The sequence below is a fragment of the Carcharodon carcharias genome, chromosome 1, assembly GCF_017639515.1.
Source record: "Carcharodon carcharias isolate sCarCar2 chromosome 1, sCarCar2.pri, whole genome shotgun sequence".
NCBI lineage: Eukaryota > Metazoa > Chordata > Chondrichthyes > Lamniformes > Lamnidae > Carcharodon > Carcharodon carcharias.
In genome coordinates this window covers 92901448-92922515 of record NC_054467.1, presented here as the reverse complement: position 1 = coordinate 92922515, position 21068 = coordinate 92901448, and the positions used below count along the sequence as shown (strand labels likewise).

Genomic DNA, 21068 nt, shown 5'->3' with positions numbered 1-21068 from the left:
GAGGGAGGGGTCCAGGTGGAGGGAGAATATTGGAGGCGGGTAAAAGGATCCGTTGAACGGTGAAAAGACTCCTGCCCAAAGAAGTGAGCACGGAGACGAAGGTGGCGGAAGAAGAATTCAGCATCGTGCCAAGCCCGAAATTCATTGAGATGAGGGCACAAGGGTATGAAACAATGTCCTTTGCTGAGACTGAAAGTTCAGCATCGGAAAGGGGAAGGTCAAGGGGTATGGTGAATACACGACTGGGGCTGGGATTGGAAGACAGGATAGGAACAGAGGGTTAGGCAGGGGTGGAGAATCCTGGATGGGCATTGGTGTCGAGAGTTGTTGGAGCTTGCATTCCTTTCCATCTGAAAGAAAGAGACAAAGTTTCTTGTTGAGGCGTTGGATAAGATGAAGAATAAAAGGAAACTGGTGGCATGGGCAGCTTAGAAATAGGGTGTGGTGGTGCTGCTGGAGGGAGAGGTCGAGTGTGTTCATATGGCGGCACATGGCACTGAGTGTGGATCTCAGGATGCAACGAGAACAGCAGTCCAAGGAGCGTTGTATGTCCTGGAGATACTTGTAATCCTGGATGGGTTCGAAACATGAGGGATGGAACTTCAGTTGAAATCCACGTGGAGTAAGTCGGAGACGGAGACAGTCACTGAGGAAGGAAATATGGCTGTGAAAGCGGGTTTTAGTAAACACCTTGTCAAACACCAGGAGAGAAATGGAAAGCAATGAAGGTGAACAAGGCAAAAGAGAGAGACAGAAATCCTATCAGAGAGAACAGCAATATTTCTTCAAGGTAGGCATTCCTTGAAGAGAAGTGGCAGTCAATTAAACACTAAAATAAAGGCAAAAAACTCCAAAAAAAGTCAATAGAATTTCACCAATTCTGTTGGATTATCAGTCAGTTTAGGGGGTTGCATTTATAATGGGTGAAAGTGGTAAAAGCGGTTTTTGCCTCCCCCGAAATTAAATGTTGTGCTGTTGCTAAGTGGTGTACTTTCCACTTGCCTGGATAAGCCCGGCTCGAACAACTCAATAAGAAGCTTGACACCGTCCAAGGCAAAGCAGTCTGATTTGTCAGCACCCCATCCACCAACTTAAACATTCACTCCCTCCAGCGTCGATACACAGTGGCAGCAGTGTGTACTATTTACAAGATTCACTGCAGCAACTTACAAAGTTCCTTTGACAGCTCGTGACCTCTACCATCTAGAAGGAAAAGGGCAGCAGACAAATGGGAACACCAACTGCAAGAACCCCACTGAGCCACACACCATCCTGACTTGGAACTACATCGCCATTCTTTCACTGTCACTGGGTCAAATCCTGGAACTCCCTAGCAGCACTGTGGGTGTACCTGCACCACGTGGACTGCCGCAGTTCAAGAACGCAGCTCACCACCACCTTCTCAAAGGCAATTATGGATGGGCAATAAATGTTGGCCTTGCCAACGATGCCCACATCCTATGAAAGATTAAACAAAAAACACAAGGCTGTTTATCCTGATCACCATTAAATTGCATAGATAAATTGCATTGATACAATAACACTGACAGGCCAACCTATAACTTCACCCAAATTAAATTAAAAATAGAATACACCTACCTCCATTGCTTCCATATCTGGCAGGGGGTAGCTGGTCTTCAGATAAAAGATGCTTAATGGGCAGTTATTGTTCTTATTATTTAAATCTTCCTGTGCACTAATTTTGGTGCACCGTTAACATGGTCACATGTTAATTTCTGTCTGCACAATTTGATATATTAATTAACCAACTTTAATTGGGTAAATGATTACATTAAAATATCAGAAATGGGAAGCTATTACAAATGTATACACATCTGTGCCAAAAATAGCACATAGAGGGAGCTAAAGGCCACTGACTAACTCTACAGTGTAATACCTATTAAGGTTTAGTATGTACAGAGACGGCCATTTTACCACATTTGTATGAGCAACATAACCTACACAAGTCCTAAATATCCTAAATATCCAAAGTCGGCTAAATTTGAACATTTGACAGTAAACTCAAAATGGACTAATCAAAGTAATTTCGAACCATAAAACAAACATGTCCAGCTCCAAAAAAGAATGACAGTAGAAGAATTAAATTTCATGTTGCTACAATACTAATGGACATTTCAGTTTTTAAACTTGATTACCAAAGATGCTAGAAAGAATCATAAAACAGACCATTTGGTCCATGTTGGTGTTTATCCTTCACGTGATTAACATTCCTAATCCCAAATTTAGGGAACATAGGAACAGGAGTAGGCCATTTGGACCATTGAGTCTGCTCTGCAATTCAAACAGATCATGGCTGATAATCTATCATTATACCATTTTTCCCCACTATCCCCATATCCCGTGATGTCATTAGTATCCAGAAATCTATCAATCTCTGTCTTGAACATGCTCAGTGATTGAGCTGCCACAGCCCTCTGGGGTAGAGAATTCCAAAGATTCACCACCCTCTAAGTGAAGAAATTCCTCCTCATCTCAATCTCAAATAGCCTGCCCCTTACTCTGAGATTGTGTCCCTTGGTTCTTGACTCATTTTATCTACATCTGCCCTGTCACGCCCTGTAAGAATTTTGTAAATTTCAATCACCTCTCATTCTTCGAAACTCTAGAGAATACACATCCTCAATCTCTCCTCATAAAGCAATCCTGCCATGCCAGGGATTAGTCTGGGGAACCTCTGTTGTACTCCCTCTATGGCAAGTATCTCCTTCCTTAGATCTGAACTGTATGCAATACTCCAGGTACGGCCTCACCAAGGCTCTATACAATTGCAGCAAGACATCTTTACTCCTGTACTTAAATCTCCCTGCAATGAAGGTCAAAACACCATGTGCCCTCCTAATTGCTTGCTACACCTGCAAGCTAGCTTTGAGTGACTCAAGAAAAAGGACACCCAGATCGCTTTGGGCATCAACATTTCCCAACCTCTCACTGTTTAAGAAATACTCTGTCTTATTGTTTTTTCTGACATCCATCCTGTTCTCATATTCCTGTCATTCAACCAACTATCTAACCTATTTTTAAAAGTTTTAAAATCTTTGTTCAATCATTAGTTCATTCCATTGTCTCATAACTATTTGTACAATAAGAAGTCTCTTGTTCTCTGTCCTAAATCTCCTATATTTAATCTTATAATCTATGTCTGCTTGTTTCATTCCCTTCAACCACAAGAGACAATCTGTTTCTATTTATTCTATCCTTCATGAGTTTAAACATCTTTATCAAATCTCTGTTCTAATAAATATAGTTGCATTTTTCAAGTCTTTCTGTGTGTTTGTTTATCCTTTTCTCAGGAACCATCATAGTAACTCTGCATGGTATTCTCTACATTTCCTGACCGTCCTTTCCAATGGTTTGAAGCCCAAAACTGCACACACAACTCCAAATGTAGTCTTGCTAAAGTTTTATAAGCATTGTTTTTTTTTTAATTTTATACTTCTTGTCAGAAAACTCAGGACTTGTGGCCTTATTAATTTGAAGTACTGCTTTCAATATTGTACGGCACTGAACCCCAATCTCTCTGCTCTTCCACATCACCCAACCTGCCCCTTTCAAATACAACTGTTGCTTTTGCTTTTTTTCCCACAAAGTACCACCTCAAACTGACACTGAATTCCAGCTACAAACTTAATTCCCAATCCACCATCATATCAATGACCCTTCATTTTCCTTTGGTTTAGAATTGTTTACTTTGCCTTCAGTTTTATTATGGTTTTCAGATTTTGGCCCCATTCCCCCAGCTCTTAAATTAAATCATTGCTCAGAGAAGCACAAAGGTCTTGGAGTATTTTGGTGGTTTGAGGATCTGAGGGCACTGGGAATGTGGGGCAGAATTTTATGGCCCCTCTCGCCAGCAGGATCTTCCATTCGCTTCAAAGCCATTGGAGTTTTGAATGGCTTGCTGCACATTACGGCCCCTCCCCCGGATGGGACCATAAAATTCTGCTTCTGGTCCAGGAGATAATGACCACTCAGATGGGAGTTCCCAGAGTCTGGGAATGGAGGAAGTATGGGGAGGAGAATCCCAGACAGGTGGGAGGGAGAGAGGTTACACCAGTGGGAGACTAGAGTCTAGTTTATGATATCAGGATCTGATCCATGTGCCTGAATGATGAGGCCTGAGGTGTCTCTGATATTACACCTCTATCCTTTCTGCATTTAGCCAATAAGTTGCATAGAGCTCCTAGCAAACTGAAATTGAAAATTGAGCTGCTGCTAGCATCCCAGTGGACCTCACATAAGGGTGGGTGATCAAGGCTCAGGCAAAGTGGGGATGACAATTGGCGACCAGAGGGGACATTCCAGATTGCTGCTCAACCCCTCACCCATGCAATTTAGAGGAAACAGTGGGTCCAACACCTGTGTAGATTGTGCACTGGTCACCCCACTCTTAAACTGGTACATGTGATACAAATTTTACACCCAAATAAATGCTGCATTGCATATCAATTTATACTTCAATATTCTAACTGCAACCTAATCAATGATTTGTATAGGTTTAGAATTACATCTTTGTTTTTGTACTCTCTATCCTTATTTACAAAACCTAACATCCGATATATTTGATTACAGCTTTATAAACTTGCCTTTCCATTTTTTTAAAGGTGTGTGAAGGTGAAAGACTAAGGGATGAATTTTTATGAGGGGCATCAGGACCCTCACATTGGGTAATGTCGCCAAACACACACTTGCTGTCAACGGGAACAGCTCAGCAATTTTACCACAGACGGTCTCCAAATTGGCCGCCTGTAGGCCTGCCATCCAACTAAGGGTGGCAGGAGGGCTCCTGATGTTGCCAGCTCAATCACAGGGGCAGCAGCTCTGAAGCCTCAACAGCACCACCAGGAGCAGTGGTCACTGCTGAGGTAAGCAGGAAACCTCAGGTAAGAAAAAAAAATTAAAAATTCACAGGGCCAAGTTGGTAGGGAAATCCCTCCAGGTGATGGTTGGGACTGAGGGTGCTGCCTTCTCATTGACACCTTCCCTGATGCTGCTGCTGGCAGACTGCTTCCATTTAGCATAATGCCAATGGCAACAATAACATGGCTCCTAACTGAACTTTCACAAATGTAAAACGTCTGTCTGCTCCTTGGGCTGGGCAGCCTCTCCACATGTGGTTCCACCCTTGGTAAATGCTAGACTGAGATAGGGTCATTTTGACTTTTTGGGATAGTGTAAATTGAATGATAGTGAATTGGCAGCCTGTTTTATATCCCACAATTTTTAATTCCATTGAAAGCATTTCATCTTCACACTATCACCCAAAATCAAAATTATACCCAGTTTCCAAACTTTCTATCCCAAAGCAGACATCATTTTGTATCTAAAAATACATAGTTCATCAATTGATTGTGGGAAATGCCATGAGTTAGTTTGTTAGTGTTATTTAACGGAAAGGTCCATTAGAAATGCTAACTGAGGTAAACTGTGGTGATATTTTAAGTTCCAGTAATAACTACTTGTTGCTTGAGTTAAATACTACTGAAGAAAACTTAGGGACTGAAAATCTTAGGGTAGAAGAGGGTGCATTTGGGCCAGATCATCTCCTTTCCCTCATTATGTCCACTGCCAGCTTTGGGGAAATAACTTGGAGCATGGTTGGGAATTGTGTCCAATGCAGCACTTAATGGTTGAAGATAAAAATGACTCTATAGTGTAAATCGTGCAAGAGTGTAAAATCGGTGATAGCGAATCAGCAGTTCTTTACATTGTTCCTGATTTTCATTAACTTCAAAGGAACTAATTGAAAGAGCTGTAAGGACCACAAATTTGCTATCGCCAATTTTATATAATCACATAAAGTCAAAATTATCCCAGTGACTTACTTGTTTTAGTTAAAATTTGTGAAAACGAGACCATCTCAGGAGTTGTATTCTGATGCATAGATTCACATTCTAAAGTTACATTGCAAGACACAGTTGTTCTGTTTCACCTATTGTCCTCCGACTTAAATATTGTTTAAAAATCTATAAACATTGCCCCATCGAAAAATATAGCACAACTCAAATGAATGTTGCTTTATGCGCTCTGGGAAATTCAAAATATTGAGACCTGAGTATGCTTCCAGGTCTCAGAATAATCCTGGCATTAAGGAGTTCACGGCAAATCAGTAGATTCATATCGCAGTAGCAAATGGCATCTCATGATCGTATGTACGTGTCAGAAACCAAATCTGTTCAGAATCACATTATCTTGTCTTATTTAGCATGAATAGGCAGGTGGAAGTGCAGTGGGAAGAAACAGATATCAGACAGCTTGGACATAGTTCATAACTACATTCCATGATGCGAATGTAAAGAAGAAAATAAAGCTTGTAGAATGAAATAAGAGAATGAAGTAGAATCACAGCAGATAGAAATCTGTCCATAAGGCTGTAGTGAGCATATTGGTCAGTCCATATTTGGGCAGCTAATTATCTGGAAGCATTGTCCTGATAAATGATCAATAAATCACCACATTCTGTGTTTTCGAATCATGTTGGGACATTCATTTGAATATATATTTCTGACATGAGAAATGTGTAAATTTCATATTACTTCTATGTCCATAATTCAGTATGTACAATAATCAGGTACGCTATTGTAAATGTGTAGGCTGGTAACTACTTACAATGACATTTCTTGTCAGGTCTCTTTCATTAATGTTGTGTTTTCCCCTCTCTCAATTTCTTCTCTCTTACATTCCTTCATGAAGGTAGTGACAATATTTGGGCATGGGATGGGATTTATGATCCCATTGAAAGCAAAAGCCTTCAGGTACCATCCCCACTGGCCATTTAGGTGTGTCCTGCTTTCACGCCAGCTGATAGTGCTTCCTAACTCAGTAGAAACCAAGAGCCAAACATGTGACCTTTATGGCCCTTATTCTATCATAGCAGCAGGGATGGAAGAAAAGGAACTGTGGATACAAAGGAGAATAATTATCCTTCTTTCATAAAATGTTGTACCATTATAAAATGAAAGAATATGCTTCAAATTGTATATTTTTAAATGTGTCTAAGTTAGATATAATCCAATTTTTGGCATAGCAAGAATGAAAATAACAAACTGTGTTTCAAGTAAGTTAAATAAGTCATCCTATATGTACTGTTGACTATGTTTAGTGAATCAGCCTTTCAGCCTCAGTGGAATATATCTCACACTGTTCTTAGCAGATAAGAACAAATTAGTAGACAGTGACAGGATATCTTATGTTTGGACATAAACATATCTGACTCTTTCAGATGGTGTCAGCTGTTGCTCTACTGTTTGCTAATGTCACAGCTATAGTGCTGTTTAGTTTGCTGAAAACAAAAATAATTTATAATAAAGCAGTCAATCCATTATTTTCAAAACCAAATAAAAGGAAAATTAATCTCAACATTTTGCAGTCTTCGTGAAAAGTATATAAAGTATTAGAAAACAATGTAGTAATTATGGTCATTCTGTCTGATGTGTTCAATGCTAACAAATCGCAGCAACTGAAAGTGCGACTCCTTTGAATCATTTTTGTTAAAGAGCTGATCCAAAATTATATAATTTCTCATTTTTTTCAAATAATGCAGGTATATAATGATTTGCCCTTTGGGATTTGAATACATTTTGCTAAGAATAAATGTAGTTAATTACTCTTTTCTATATTTTAGTGATCAGTTATTTTAGTGCACTTTAAATAATTCTTTGTTTTCTGTTTCTCTATGCACAGAAAGTTGTTACTAGTTGCTCAACACAATTTTTGATTGACTTTGACAGGAACCAGCTGTCATCTAGTATCATTATCTGACTTTGCTGCCAATTCACTATTAGGGGAGCACGCTGTCAGACTGATAGGATGTGCTGCAGCAGGCAATGGCTCTGTCAATTTACAATTCCTATTGCAGCCTCCACACCAGCTTTTGGGCTTATTTATAAAATCCTGTCCGGAGATCATGATGTTTAGCTGGCTCCTGCTGGCATTGCATATTTGCTTCCAGGAACATTTTGTTAGCACTTTCTTCACAAAACCAAAGCTTATTCCACAAGGAAAAAGAAATGGAATTGAAAATAAATAAGTATATAAACACAAAATAGGGATTTTAATAGTACAGTGGAGAAGAATACAGCAAGTGGCAAGAAGAAATAATACTGAGAAATTAAAGAAAATCACAAGTTGTGAGGCTATAGTATCATCCATTGGCAAGAAACACTAATGCAAGTAATTAAATGTGTACATTTTTCTGGAATTAAAGCCAAAAATATATGATGTTTTTCTTTGGCAGAATGAATGATAGAAAACAATTTATGTTATTATTTATTTGGATGGTGCTGTAACCTTTTTCACAATCTATAAGAAACAGCAGAAGTGAAAACAGCTTAAATACAACAAAAAAATAGTAAAAACACATTAAAACCACAAAGGTGTCTTAGAACAGAAACGTGAAATGAGTTATTGAACTGATAAAGAAAAGACTTGCATTTATATAGTGCCTTTCATTATCTCAGGACATCTCAAAGCACTTTACAGCCAATGAAGTACCTTTGAATTGTAGTTACTGTTGTAATCTAGGACACACAACAGCCAATTTGTACACAGGAAGCTCCCACAAACAGCAGTGATACTGAGCAAATAATCTGTTTTTAGCAAAGTTGCTTGAGGGATAAATATTAACCAGGGCACTTGGTCTAATTCCCCTCTCCTTCTTTGAAATAGTGCCAGGGGATTTCTTAAATCCACCTCAAAGAGCAGATGGGACCTCAGTTTCACATCTCATTCAAAAGGTGCACCTCATTCAGTGCAGCACTCCCTCAGATTGTTCTGGAGCATCAGCCTAGGTTTTTGTGCTCAAGTCTCTAATGTGGACCTTAAACTCACAGGCGCCTGACTCTGAGGCAAGAGTGCTGCCCACTGAGCCACAACTGAAGTGTTAAAGCACCCTTGACATGGGTAAGGCACACATTACATGGTTCCCTAGCACTAAGCAGAATTTATCCCATCCTGACACATTGCATATACAAGAAAAAAATCACAGGCCAATAATTACACCTGAAATTGGTTTCTTGGCTTTCTGGTTTATAGCCCCTTTTGTGTTTGTCTAGGAGGTTCCTGTTGTTGTAGTAGGAACCCAAGTGTTTGAAAAGGAGATAGAAATCTTGTCCTAGTATCACATCACCAAACAGTGCCATCTTTCCCAGATTCTTTCTTTCCCTACTGAAGACCATATAATCTGTTAAACCACTATGCACGTTTTCCGTAACATCTTAGAGGTAATTAGAGTTTCTGCATCAAAATTGATCCACATGTTTCATTTGATTATAGTAAAAGTACTTTAACTATCATTCATTATTCTTTAGTTATCCTTTCTCTTGAGTCGCTGAAGACCTGAATATTTTCATTAGGTCAGCACAGATTTGCCCAAGACCTATTGCGAGGAACCGTCACACAATCATACATCTCTCCTTTTATGACATGCTTTTTAAGGCAATATACTTCTGGAATTATCAGTATTTTTCTGTCCACCTTTTCACTTGCAAGCACATTTTCTTTTGAAAAGTGAGTTGAGATAACTTACATTCTATTTAGCAGAGGGAAGGTACATTTTAAGTAGCCTGTTCAAACCCCCAAAACAGTAGAAATTTAATCAAAGGTTAGTAAAAGATCTATTGGAGAGGGGTGTAGAAAATAGTGTACTTCTTTAAACTGCCAATAACTCCAGTTCTACATCATAGCAAAATTAAATATAAATAGCAGAAAGAAAAATTAATGTTGTCTTTCAACAATTACATTACTCCACTATTGTAGAGGGTTTCCACACCTGTGCTGTAACTCCAACTTTCTTTGCTGAAAACCTTGGTCTTGGTGCCATGGCAGCTGACAGGGCTGATGATTCTTTCTTTGGGTATGATGCATAACTTTGGGATACAAAGACATTCTTTCCAGAAGGATAGACATACTCCTCATCAGCAGAAGCTGTATTAGCTTGATTGAAAGATGGTCCTGTTGGCACAGATGAGACACTCTTAGAAACAGGATATGTAGCATTAAGTGGTTGAAGTGGAACAGGATCAGACGTTATAGATTGCTTAGAAAGTGATGAGCTTGTGGATAGAGGTGCCTTAGAATCAGGAGTGGATGAAAAAGTGAATAAAGATGAATTAAGCTGATATGGTTGGTGCTTCATGACATCCAAAGCATTGAGAGGTTTTTTAGTGCCTTTACCTTTGGCACTTTTATTTGGCTTAGATGGAGATGAGGATTGTGCTTGTGCTTTCAAAATGCCAGGTGGATAAGATGGAGAATGAATAGGATTGTAAGCCAAAGGGGGAGGTGCTCTTATATTAGATGAATACTTCCAAGATGCAGGCATGGAAGGGGTTGGGGATGATGACCGTGCTTGTCTGGCTTTGACTGTTGATGAGTCTACTACATATTTCTCCATTCGAGATTGTCGCCTTGCAAATAACTGTGCTCCTTTACCTTTCAAAGCTGGCATCTCATAGGCTGTACCCATACCTCCAGCTGGTGCAGAATTTGCTATGGGAGTTGTGGGTGGTGCTTTTGAAGAATGTGAATGTGTTGATGTTACTGATCGGGATCCTGCTGAAGATACAAACTGGTTGGCAGTGCCTTGGGACTGATACCATGTATTAACAGGTTGAACTGAATGTGATTTTACTGGCATCTGGATCTGGTTAGTGCTTTTAGAAGGGTAGACTGGAGCTTGAGCATTGGTTACTTCTGCAGGTGGCAGCGGAGGTAACGTTGGGGTTGCCCCTGTAGGAGGGCTCTTAACAGATGGCTTTGGTGCAACTGGAGGTGGTGTCTTCTGCTTTACTGCAGGGCTCTGTAAAAAATTTGATGCTTCTGCACCTAAACTAAGGTAATCTTCTTCAGGTCCTGACTCAAAACCTCCACCAGGCTGATCTACTCCTCTACGTCTGTCTGTCTTACCTTTGACCATGGATAGGAGTTCTGGATTTGGAGCTACCTTAGGGCGGTCAACGAAAGTGAACATGGGCTTTGTGGTGTTCCGTTTTCTTGCATCTTGTAATATACCAGTTTTTATTGCTGGTACACAGATTCTCTCATCTCTGGATGCTATCTGCTCCCCTGCAATTCCCGTTGGTGACCATATGGCTGGTTGAGCCATGGTAGCCAAAGGAGGAGATGCAACCTGGTAGATATTGTCAGGTGGTGGGCTGATGGAAGAGTAGGTGGGTGGGGGAGGTAAATCTGATAAGGAGCTTGCCACATTCCTTGTTGGAGAGAACAGAGCTGCAGCTCGATTTTGCACACCAGGGAATGGTGTAGCTGTTCTGTTCGTCGCACCTGCTCTATTGGTTTCAGCAGACTTCAAGTTCTGGATAACCATTTCAGATCTCCCTTTCACTCCACTTACATTTTCAATTCCATGCAACTTACTTACATCAATATAATTTTCAGTGGCATGATTTTGTATTATGTTTGATGAATTATTTAAACTGCTTTCTGTTTTAACATTGTGAGCAGAGGGAGCTTCAGTAACTCCAGATCTCCTTATTTCCTCTTGCTCAGCTGTATACTGATCAATCCTCTGCCTCCTCTTGGCAAACAATAAGGCACCCTTGCCCTTGGTATCTGGTAATCTCTGCATTTCGTCCTCTATCTTCTCTTTCTTTCCGACTTCCACTAAACCTGTGTCCCAATCAAACGTCACAACCTGGGCAGAGTTGACATCAGCACAAAAGTCCTCGTCAAGATCAGAGTCACTGGTTGGTACCAGAGTAAATTCTATGGAGTCCTCTTGATCGTCGTCGGGATCAAACTCCCCAGTGCCGTAGCTGACCAAAGTATACTTTTTTGCCCTCTGGCGACGCTTCTTAAACATCAACACCCCTTTGGAGCTGGGGGTAGGAGTTGCTGTCAACAGCAAGGCAATGCTTTTACACTTTGACTTGGCTTCTTTAACCTGTTTTTCTGACAAGCTTTCACTCCGCCGGATTTCTGTAGGGAGTACATCAAACTCGGATTTTATAAAAAAAACACACAGTAGCTGGATAGCTTATTTAATAAAATATCACTATTGAAAACATAAATTTGAAAGTGAAACAGGAGATTTCTACATGATAACCTCAGTGTTTAAGATAAATTAATACCATTATGTTTGAGTCAATTGGTCAACTTGAATAATGCTCTTCCCCAAAATAAAAAGTGTTCTCAAATTATACCCCACAGTTTTGAAAAATCTATTTGCTTGTAAAGATTTTACAGAAGCATCATAAACAATGTAAGCTATAAATTTCAAAGGGAAGTTAAGTATTTATTATGATTAAATTTCTTAACTGTGAAATAATTGAGCACAATTTGCAGTACATATGGTACAGGAGATACCATTTCAAATAATAACTTGCAGTTTTTGAATTGGTAATATTTTATACTAAATCAGAGGCTTGAAAAAGACTTGTTCAGTACCTCAGAGAATGCCTTCATTATACATACCACATTTGAACTGTAATTGTTTCTTGTTGAGTATCAGAATATTTGAGTGCTAATGAATAGTAATAAACATTTAAATCTCTCTAAACTGTAAACAGATTTATATTGTATCGTTTCATATAATGTTTCAAATTCTATGTTTTAATTGCAGAAGTTAGGTATTAAAAATGGCCTGCATGAAGGCATTTCCTTTTAAAGCACGGGCAATAGATAACTATATCTATATGAGAGACTTTACAGTGTTTATTGTATAAATTGCCACAATTAACTCAAACATATTGTTATTAATTATAAACTATATAGACTACCACAATATGGTAATATGTATACTTTATATAGTTGTGCTCTCACTAGTATTTTAATGAAACACTAATCAGTGAAGTAATTACCTTTAAAATTCTCATCAACAAGATATTTGTATTTAGCATGTAACACTCGTGCTTACTTGATTTGATTGTTTTAAAATGTATTTAAAACTGCTTTTGCACAGCAGGAACATTATAAAATTTGGCAATCATTTAATCATTTCACTTGCTGCTAACGCAATAAATCTTGGATGGATTCATTTAAAATGCAGGTAATCTCTAAGATGAATCTATTGTTTCTGCAACTCACAAAATATTTAGACCCTTTGAATCGCTAGAGAAAGAAGAACTGCTGGTCAAGTAGCAAAGTAGTGGTCTTCAGCCACTGATCAATTAACCGCTGAACGTAAACCTGAATAATGAACACAATCTTCATCAGATTGACTTCAAGGTCTTCAAAATTCCTAAACGCAAACACTTACGCGAAGAATGCAACAATTTAATAACAGACTCAAAGCAGTGTTACTAATGTAATGTAGCTTGTTTACCTATCCAATGTGCTTAATACATGAGTCCTGGAATTTTTACTGCATGGTCAATATGTAAAGTTGTAAGCTATATGAATCTTTCAAATGTAAATTAGTTCTAGTACCATCTATTTACTCTTTCAGTAGGAAACTCTGAAAACATCACTTATTAAACAATTACCAGCATTCAGCCCAAATGGACTTAGGTAAAAATCTTATTATGCTTACAGTATCAAAGGTTGATCTCCCGAATACAAGACAGGCAAGATTCTGAGTTCACTTTTCACTGGAGCAAAGATTTGCTATTTCAGGGGATCAGATCACTCACAGGATTACAACTGCTTGTGTCTGTCAAACTCAGTTCTGCAAGCATCATCAATCTGCAACCTTTAGCTTGAATCTGTTGCTATTTAATGCTACAAATGACACATTAGTACACTGTCTTCTTGGATCTCTGTTAGATATCTTACAGGGAAATAAACTTAGCAGCACAACATTTCCTTTTGTGTAAATTTACAAGAACGGTTGTACTCACTGGCTTGTCTAGCCCTGTGTTTGTGGGTTCTCGCCAAATCTTTCCCAGAGCATGTCCCTTCTGATCCGTGCTCTGTTCCCTCTGATGAAATTCCAACGGAGAAAGGAGGCGTGCTATGTGTTTTTGACTGTCCCTCTTCAGCCAGAGAGTCAGCACACCCACTGCCAACTTCAGATGCGGAGGCTTCCCTCCCACTCTGCTCTCTGTCAGAGGAATCCAAAGGCTGCTCCACCCTGGACTGATATGAATCCCCTTCTGCTCCTTGCAGCTCACTTTCGACCAGCTTGACCTTTTTGTCACTCCTGCTCTGAAGTGATATAGTAGTCGAGGCTGTCTGGATTGCAACATTCCCATTCGGCTCTGATGCTGCTGATTCAGTTTTCTGGATACTCCCATGCAGTGTAGTTGGATCTCTGGCTGCCCAGTTGATTTTTTCCGCCCCAATGATGGTTACAGCAGTTGTCTCTGGATCACCAAGCTTCCCTTGAGTAAGGGACAACTGGAATTCCACCATATGCTGGGGTTCTTTCCTTTCTTTACAGCTAGGGTCCTGCTGTGATTCTCCAGACCTGGTGCGTTCTTTCAAAAACAATCTAGAGCTGTTCTGCCTCTGGCTTTCTTCCTTCTTCCCTGTAATATCTGTGTCACTTTCTGTCTCTCCATAGTAAGCCTCGTCCTGAGACTCGGAGATGTAAAGTTCAAAAGGAAGAGGCTGCTTGCAAGATGCTTTGCTGCCACTTATTTGTAATGTGGTTTCCACAGTTTCCTTGCTCTTTGTTCCTTCATATTCTGGCTGATCAGTTTTTTCACTGATGGGCCTAAAAAGAATGCAAAAAATCCCCCAAAATGATTAGAAACAAATAAACATTTCTGTTCAACTGTACTCATTCACCAGGATGCTAGAACTTATTAATAGATTCCTCAGTTGATTTTAGTTTTGCCTTCTGTTGCAGAAACAGATACAATGGTGACTAAGTTGGATAGCCCCTGAAAACGTGCGGAGATTGCAATGTGCGATTGGCCCATACCTATTCAATAGAATGCAGGCATCATGCTAATATAGTGCTGCCTGATCATTTGAATGATTTCTGCATGCAGAGAAGACTAATCACACTATTCATTGACTGTACAGATCAGCAAGAGGCCAAAACGTATAACTTTCCAGCATTACTTGAACCTAACCTGTGTTGCTTAAATGGGAGGTAAATTGTTCCTGAAACAGGAGCTAGGAGTTGTCATTGAATAGAATCTAACCTGGGAAACATTGAAAAATAGCACAGCATGTGAGAGAACATGCTCCAAGATTTTAGTGACTGCACTGGAGGGCTTAGCTGAAGAATGGTAAGTAGGAGAGACGGTCCTGACCTGCTGGCCCACCCGACACAAGTTCAAAAGGCAGTGGGGAGCAGATAGACCTGAGGTCAATGCAGGAATAAAGCAGTAGATACAGCGTCGCAAGAAGTTCAATGACCTCATATGAGCAGTCAAGGCATCTTCAAATGCCACACCGTACTAACTAAACCACCAGCCTCAGATACTGTTTAAATCACCACACCCCTATCAATCACTTAACAAAAGTCTCATTCAATCAGGACTCATACTTAAGCTTCTTGGGCATCACCTCACCCTCACACATTTTGTGCTTCTGTAAGTCTCACATCCACAACTCACAGCTTTCACTCTGCCAGCTATTCAACTAAGACAGCCACAACAGCTGACATATTGCTGGACACACTGACGCACTTCCCTCTCTGTTGCAGGACAAGGTGATGCACAAGGAGAGGCTGCAGGAGCTAACTGCATGGGGACAGATGCACCTGCATGGTCCTAACCCCAATGGAGAAGGTGATGCTAGCCATTAGTAGGATGCCCATTGCTGAGGCTGTGGCCAGTAGCAGGGCTGAAACCATCAAAAGTAATGAAATCTTCATACCTAATCCTTCCTCTCACAACCTACTTCCTCTTCATCCTACATTCTGAGTTACTGCAGATTGCTTGCTTTTCCCCACCCTCCCCTCACCATTACCTTACTCTTGCACATTTCTCTTTACATATAGCCAAAAGGTGCAACCTGACCAAGTGGTAGAGGAACAGCAAGAAGACAGTGATGATGAAAACATAGCACTCTCACTTAATTTCACAACTCGAATACTGATGTTTTGCATACCTTAGCACATAGATTAGAAGTGACACATGCACAGGATGAGATATTGAACACAAATAGTCTGCAGCTAAGGTTGGGGGTGTTGGGGGGTGGGGGTGTTGGGTGGGAGGTGGGGCAGGGATAGTTCAGGTGCCAAATCGCTGGAAGGTGAGGGTGCACAGAAGTTTTGCTGCCGTGGACTCAAATGAACACCTTAATAGGGAAACCTACAGAAGAATGCTAATGAATATGCACAACAGGATGCTTGGTGCATTGGGAATCCTACCAGAAAGCCTTGTGGTCAATGTTAAGGAACATGAAGAAGTCCAGTCCACATCCACTCCATTACAGGAGTGGTGGTCATCTCCTTTTGCATACTTGTAGACCCAACCATGATGCAGTATCTGATGGCTGATGTTGCAGCTTCCATTGTAGTACAAGCAGCAGCTACCCAATGTTTGAGTGCTTCAATGGAAGTTCAAATTGCTGTCATGCAAAGTCAGGCTGGTGCCATTATGGCTGTGGGTTACAGTTTGAAAAAGGATTCCCCCTGCAGATTATTAGAATTGCTGAGGTGCTGCCCCTGGAAGTGGCATGTGGCTTCATGAGGTACAAACCTGATATTCTCTCTCAGGAAGACAACATTCATCCTTGTACCCCTGTCACTCCTCCAGTGTCCTTTCTGTTGTCTATCAGCCAGCCAGGCACGGACCAAGATGGCACAGTCTGCTGTTGAACCTTTGAGACCCAGAGCTGCTTCTTCCCTCAGCTATGTTGCAGCCTCTGAGTTAGCAATGCATAGGTGCACTAGTACAGGAAAAGGCACATGCAAAACAGGCAGGAAGGGAATGCACAAGGACAATTAGATAACTTTTGTATGCAACATGGCATTCTTTCATTTATAAATGTTGTTTGGAATGTTGATATTGACTTTTATTTTAGCATTGTGGCTGAGCAGGCACTATGATAGTCACTGAATGGTGTGGGACTGTTGGTGAATGCGGAATTCAAGTTGTAGTTGCTGGTATTGCACTCAGGTGAGTAATGGAACCTTAACAGAAAGGGCTTGTCTAAGTTGCCTCCTCCCTTCCTTATGTTTCTGCTCCTCAACTGCTCATGTATAGCTGGTGGCAAGGACTTCCCCTCATGATAGCAAGGTTGCACAACATGTGGCAGTCCACCATGAATCTAACACCCACTCTACCAAATACTGTAGGGTCCTCCATAGCGTTCCAGCATATCAATTATCTACTCTATTACATTTCGTGTGGAAGCATTTTTTCCATGTTGTGCACATGTACCAAAGCCCTGAGTCATGCCATCTATTGCTTGCCCTTGTCATCCAATAGCTATCCTTTGGTTTGCCATGGTGGCACAAATGTAGAAGGTACAGCAGACTGTGGCAGAATGAAGGCATCACAAATTATGCCAGGATACTGAGCTTTGACCTTAATGATTCGCTGGCTATGGTCACACATCAGCTGGATGTTGAGGAAGTTTTTTTTAATCATTCATTTATTGCCTATCCCTAATTGCCCTTGCTCAGAGGACATTTAAGAGTCAACCACATTATTGCAGATCTGGAGTCACATGTAGGCCAGACCAGGTAAGGACAACAGATTTCCTTCCTTAAAGGACATTAAGTAACCAGATGGGTTTTTACAACAATGGTTTCATGGTCATTATTAGACTTTTAATTCCAGATTTTTATTGCACTCAAATTCCACCATCTGCTGTGGCAGAATTCATACCCGGGTCCCCAAAGCATTAGACTGGGTCTCTGGATTACACAGTCCAGTGACAGTACCACTATGCCACCGCCTTCCCTTCATTTCCAGCATAGGGCACAGTTAGCATGCAGCACCCACAAATCAATATGTGAGCTGCTAATGGCACACTGCACCCCAGGGAAGTCTTTAATCCTAGCAAAGACTTGTGCTCACCCTGCTTGCTTAATCAGTTCTTATTGAATAGACAACCCCAGTACCTCCCTTACAGACCAAAACTGCAAAGTATTGCGAATATCTCCAGCTTCAATCTGGAAGGAGCCAGATGCATAAATAGTCACCTTCAAAGCCACTGACAATACAGTACTTACTGCTTTGCGGTTGCAATTGTGGCTGCAACAGGTAGCAGATTTCAGTAAGGATTTCTCACACATTGTTTCTCACTGAGCTTCAGGCAGGAGAATTACTTCCTGAACACCCTGGACATACATGATCTCTTGCTGAGAACCCTTCTCCCCCTTCTTCTACTTCCTCTTTCTTGTCCTGTTCTGCGTGCCCTCTGTTCATCCTCCAAGTCACCCTGTATTCCAAGGGGATTGTTCACTTGTACACCCATGGCTGTGAGCAACTGATTTGTGCAGAAGCCTTGAGGTCAGCAAAAGTCCTTCAGCATCTGCCACATCACTCCCTGTAGGCAACTTGAAGCAACTATTATAAGCAATGAACACTTGTAGAATTCTAACAACAATCAGAAGAAATCAACTAGCAAACAACCTGCAACTAGTTGAAAATGCTTTAAACAGAAATGGTGGGGGAAGGGTCCTTCCTGCTGCTAACCATGTGTTCAACTGCCTGAAGTTATGAAAGGGCACTAGGTGGAACTTTAAGTTTTAAAATGGCATTGCTAGTGTTCAATTAGTGTCGCATGCTGATTGACTTCATGATCTGTCTGCTCTGAGGGCATTCATTATGTGACCATGCACACTAACACTTTTGCCAACATGGCGTAAGCCTGATTCTCAGACACAGATGCTCTTTTGGAGTTCTAAGGGGGTCCCAGCATCCCAAACAGTGCTAATGAGCCCAAAGTCTTGCCCAAAATTTATTGTAGCAAGGAAAAGCCACGGGGTGGATTTCAGTTTGATATCAATGGAAATTAAAATCAGGTGGTTTCTGGAATTTCCACCTGAACTGCAAGCTGAAAATGTACCTGAATTTTGAACCATTCTGTTCAATAGAACAGGATTTCTGTTGAATTTAGGTACTATGGAAGTTGTTTAAATGTAATGATTCAGTAGCTGCAGAGACTTGATTTAAGCTGTTACTATAATTTCTCAAGTTTTTACCTGTGGGGAGGTGAAGGTGTAGTGGTATTGTTGCTGGACTAATAATCCAGAGACCCAGGGTCATCCTGGGGATGGGGGTTCAAATCCTATCATGGCAGATTGTGGATTTTGAATTCAATAAAAATCTGGAATTAAAGGTAAAATTAATCAGGTGGGGTTTTACCTATCTGGTTCACTAAGGGAAGGAAATCTGATATCTCTACCTGTGGTCTAGACCCACAGCAATGTGGTTGACTCTTAAATGCCCTCTGATTAGGGATGGGCAACAAATGCCTAGCCAGTAATGCCCACACCCCATGAATGAATTTTTAAAAAGTTAATTGTGGATGGCACCATGATCCAAATCTGCATCTAGTCACAATATTTAAAGATTTTGAATCTTGTCGTACTTAGGGAATGTAAAAAATGCAGAAAGCTTTGTCTGCATAAGTTTCTGATCAGCATGTGTAACCTTTTGAGACTTGAATTTATCATGCAATGGTAGGAGATTGTATTTAGACTGGTGACATAGTAAGGAAGCGCACCAATCAGCAGTTGTCTGTACAACCTATCAAGTAACGAGTTTCTAATCTAATTACCTAAATATACATTGAAGATATAGAAACCAGGGGGCTAAAATTGCACCTATGAAGCACTACTGAGTCAGGCTTTCCAAATGATGAAAAACTCTGGAAGACACCATTCAAATTTCCAGCTGCTTTATAGCCCAACTAAACTAAAGTTAATTAAATGTTAAAGAAAATGCAAGCAATCAACAAGTCAATTAAATTGTGAGAAAGGATGTTAAAAGGTCAAACCTCGAACTCCCACAGCCATTAAATTAATCTTTGAAGGCATTTTAATAGTGTTAACACATAAGCAATCATAAATGCCTTAACTGGAAGTGACACATGCCACATAAATATGTATTACATTATAGGTTAAGCCTTAATGCGTTAATGAATAGGAATTCTGTGGTATTAGCACAATAGTACTGCAACTAGTTCTTTAAGTAGTTAATATTCCTATAACAGTAAATGTTTTTGCAAATTTATTATGCAAAAGTACATTTTCTGAGATTTAATCAATTCAAAACATTCCAGTGGTACATTATGAACAACTATAATGGAGAATTCATTGAATTTTGTTACTGCTAGACATGAAGAAAGAATAAATTATCATTCAGATTCTTAATGCATCTTAAGCTATTCAATTATGATTTCAATCACTAATTATTTAATGCTCTGCGACTCTAGCAACTGAAAGTAAAAGCAACAATTAGCAACTGTCTGTGAAGATAGTCAAGTAACACATCTTTAATTTCTTGACCCCTGAATATTAATTGAAAATATTAGGGTAAATGTGTAAGACTGTGCTCCTGCCATGAAGAATTGGGTGGGGAAGCCTAAAGCCTGATTCATAACAGCTCTCCCTGCACCTCCCCACTCCGCTACCCAACATTCACCAGGATGTCAGGGACACATACTGCAAATCAAGTGCACCGATCTCCCTATCAAATACTCCTGTCTGTACTCCCATTGGGGAAGACACCGTGACAGGAGAAAGCCAACAAGGATGACTAATTTTAAGAATAGAAAAGTCACATGTTCTTCTGGTGGAGCTTTCCTTCCTGATCCAGAAATGCTTGATGCTAATGCTGGGTGTGGAAAGTGTCAAATATTCTTTCCTAATATTGACACCTTTTACCTTGACAAGCAGAACAGGTCTACCCCTGCTAAAATGTGTAAAATAACGCATGTGGTTTTCTAAGTGTGCTAGTGTCCTTCATCCTCAACTTTCTACTATCAATCATGACTGACTCACTGTCACATGGTCTTCTGTAGCTTAGGGAGTGAGATGATCTGGCCCACAAATCATTTAACTGCTATTAATGCAACTTTGTCATAGGCTGCCAGAAAGTGTAATTTGAATCAGATGAGCTGAATGATGCCATTCCTTCCCTGTCCCTGTGAGTTGGAATGACTTGTTTCCACATGGCACATGGTTCTCCATCTAGTGGCTGGGATGGGAACTAAAAATGCTCCCACAACCCTGCAAG

At 40.4% G+C, this 21068-nt stretch overlaps 1 protein-coding gene across 3 annotated transcripts in view; it reads right to left on the bottom strand.

Annotated features, from left to right (window-relative positions):
- Positions 1–21068, bottom strand: part of LOC121277037 (synaptopodin-2-like) — a 155398-nt gene that overhangs the window by 32659 nt on the left and 101671 nt on the right. Inside the window, exons 3-5 of one of the 3 annotated variants that reach the window (XM_041185963.1) lie at positions 13815–14632; positions 10450–11955; positions 9788–9969 (exon numbers count right to left, since the gene is read on the bottom strand). In XM_041185963.1, the coding sequence (XP_041041897.1) occupies positions 9788–9969; positions 10450–11955; positions 13815–14632 (2506 nt within the window). Of the gene's footprint in view, positions 1–9787; positions 11956–13814; positions 14633–21068 lie in introns of all 3 variants that reach the window. The other 2 variants (XM_041185968.1, XM_041185955.1) reach the window with 2 other exon arrangements.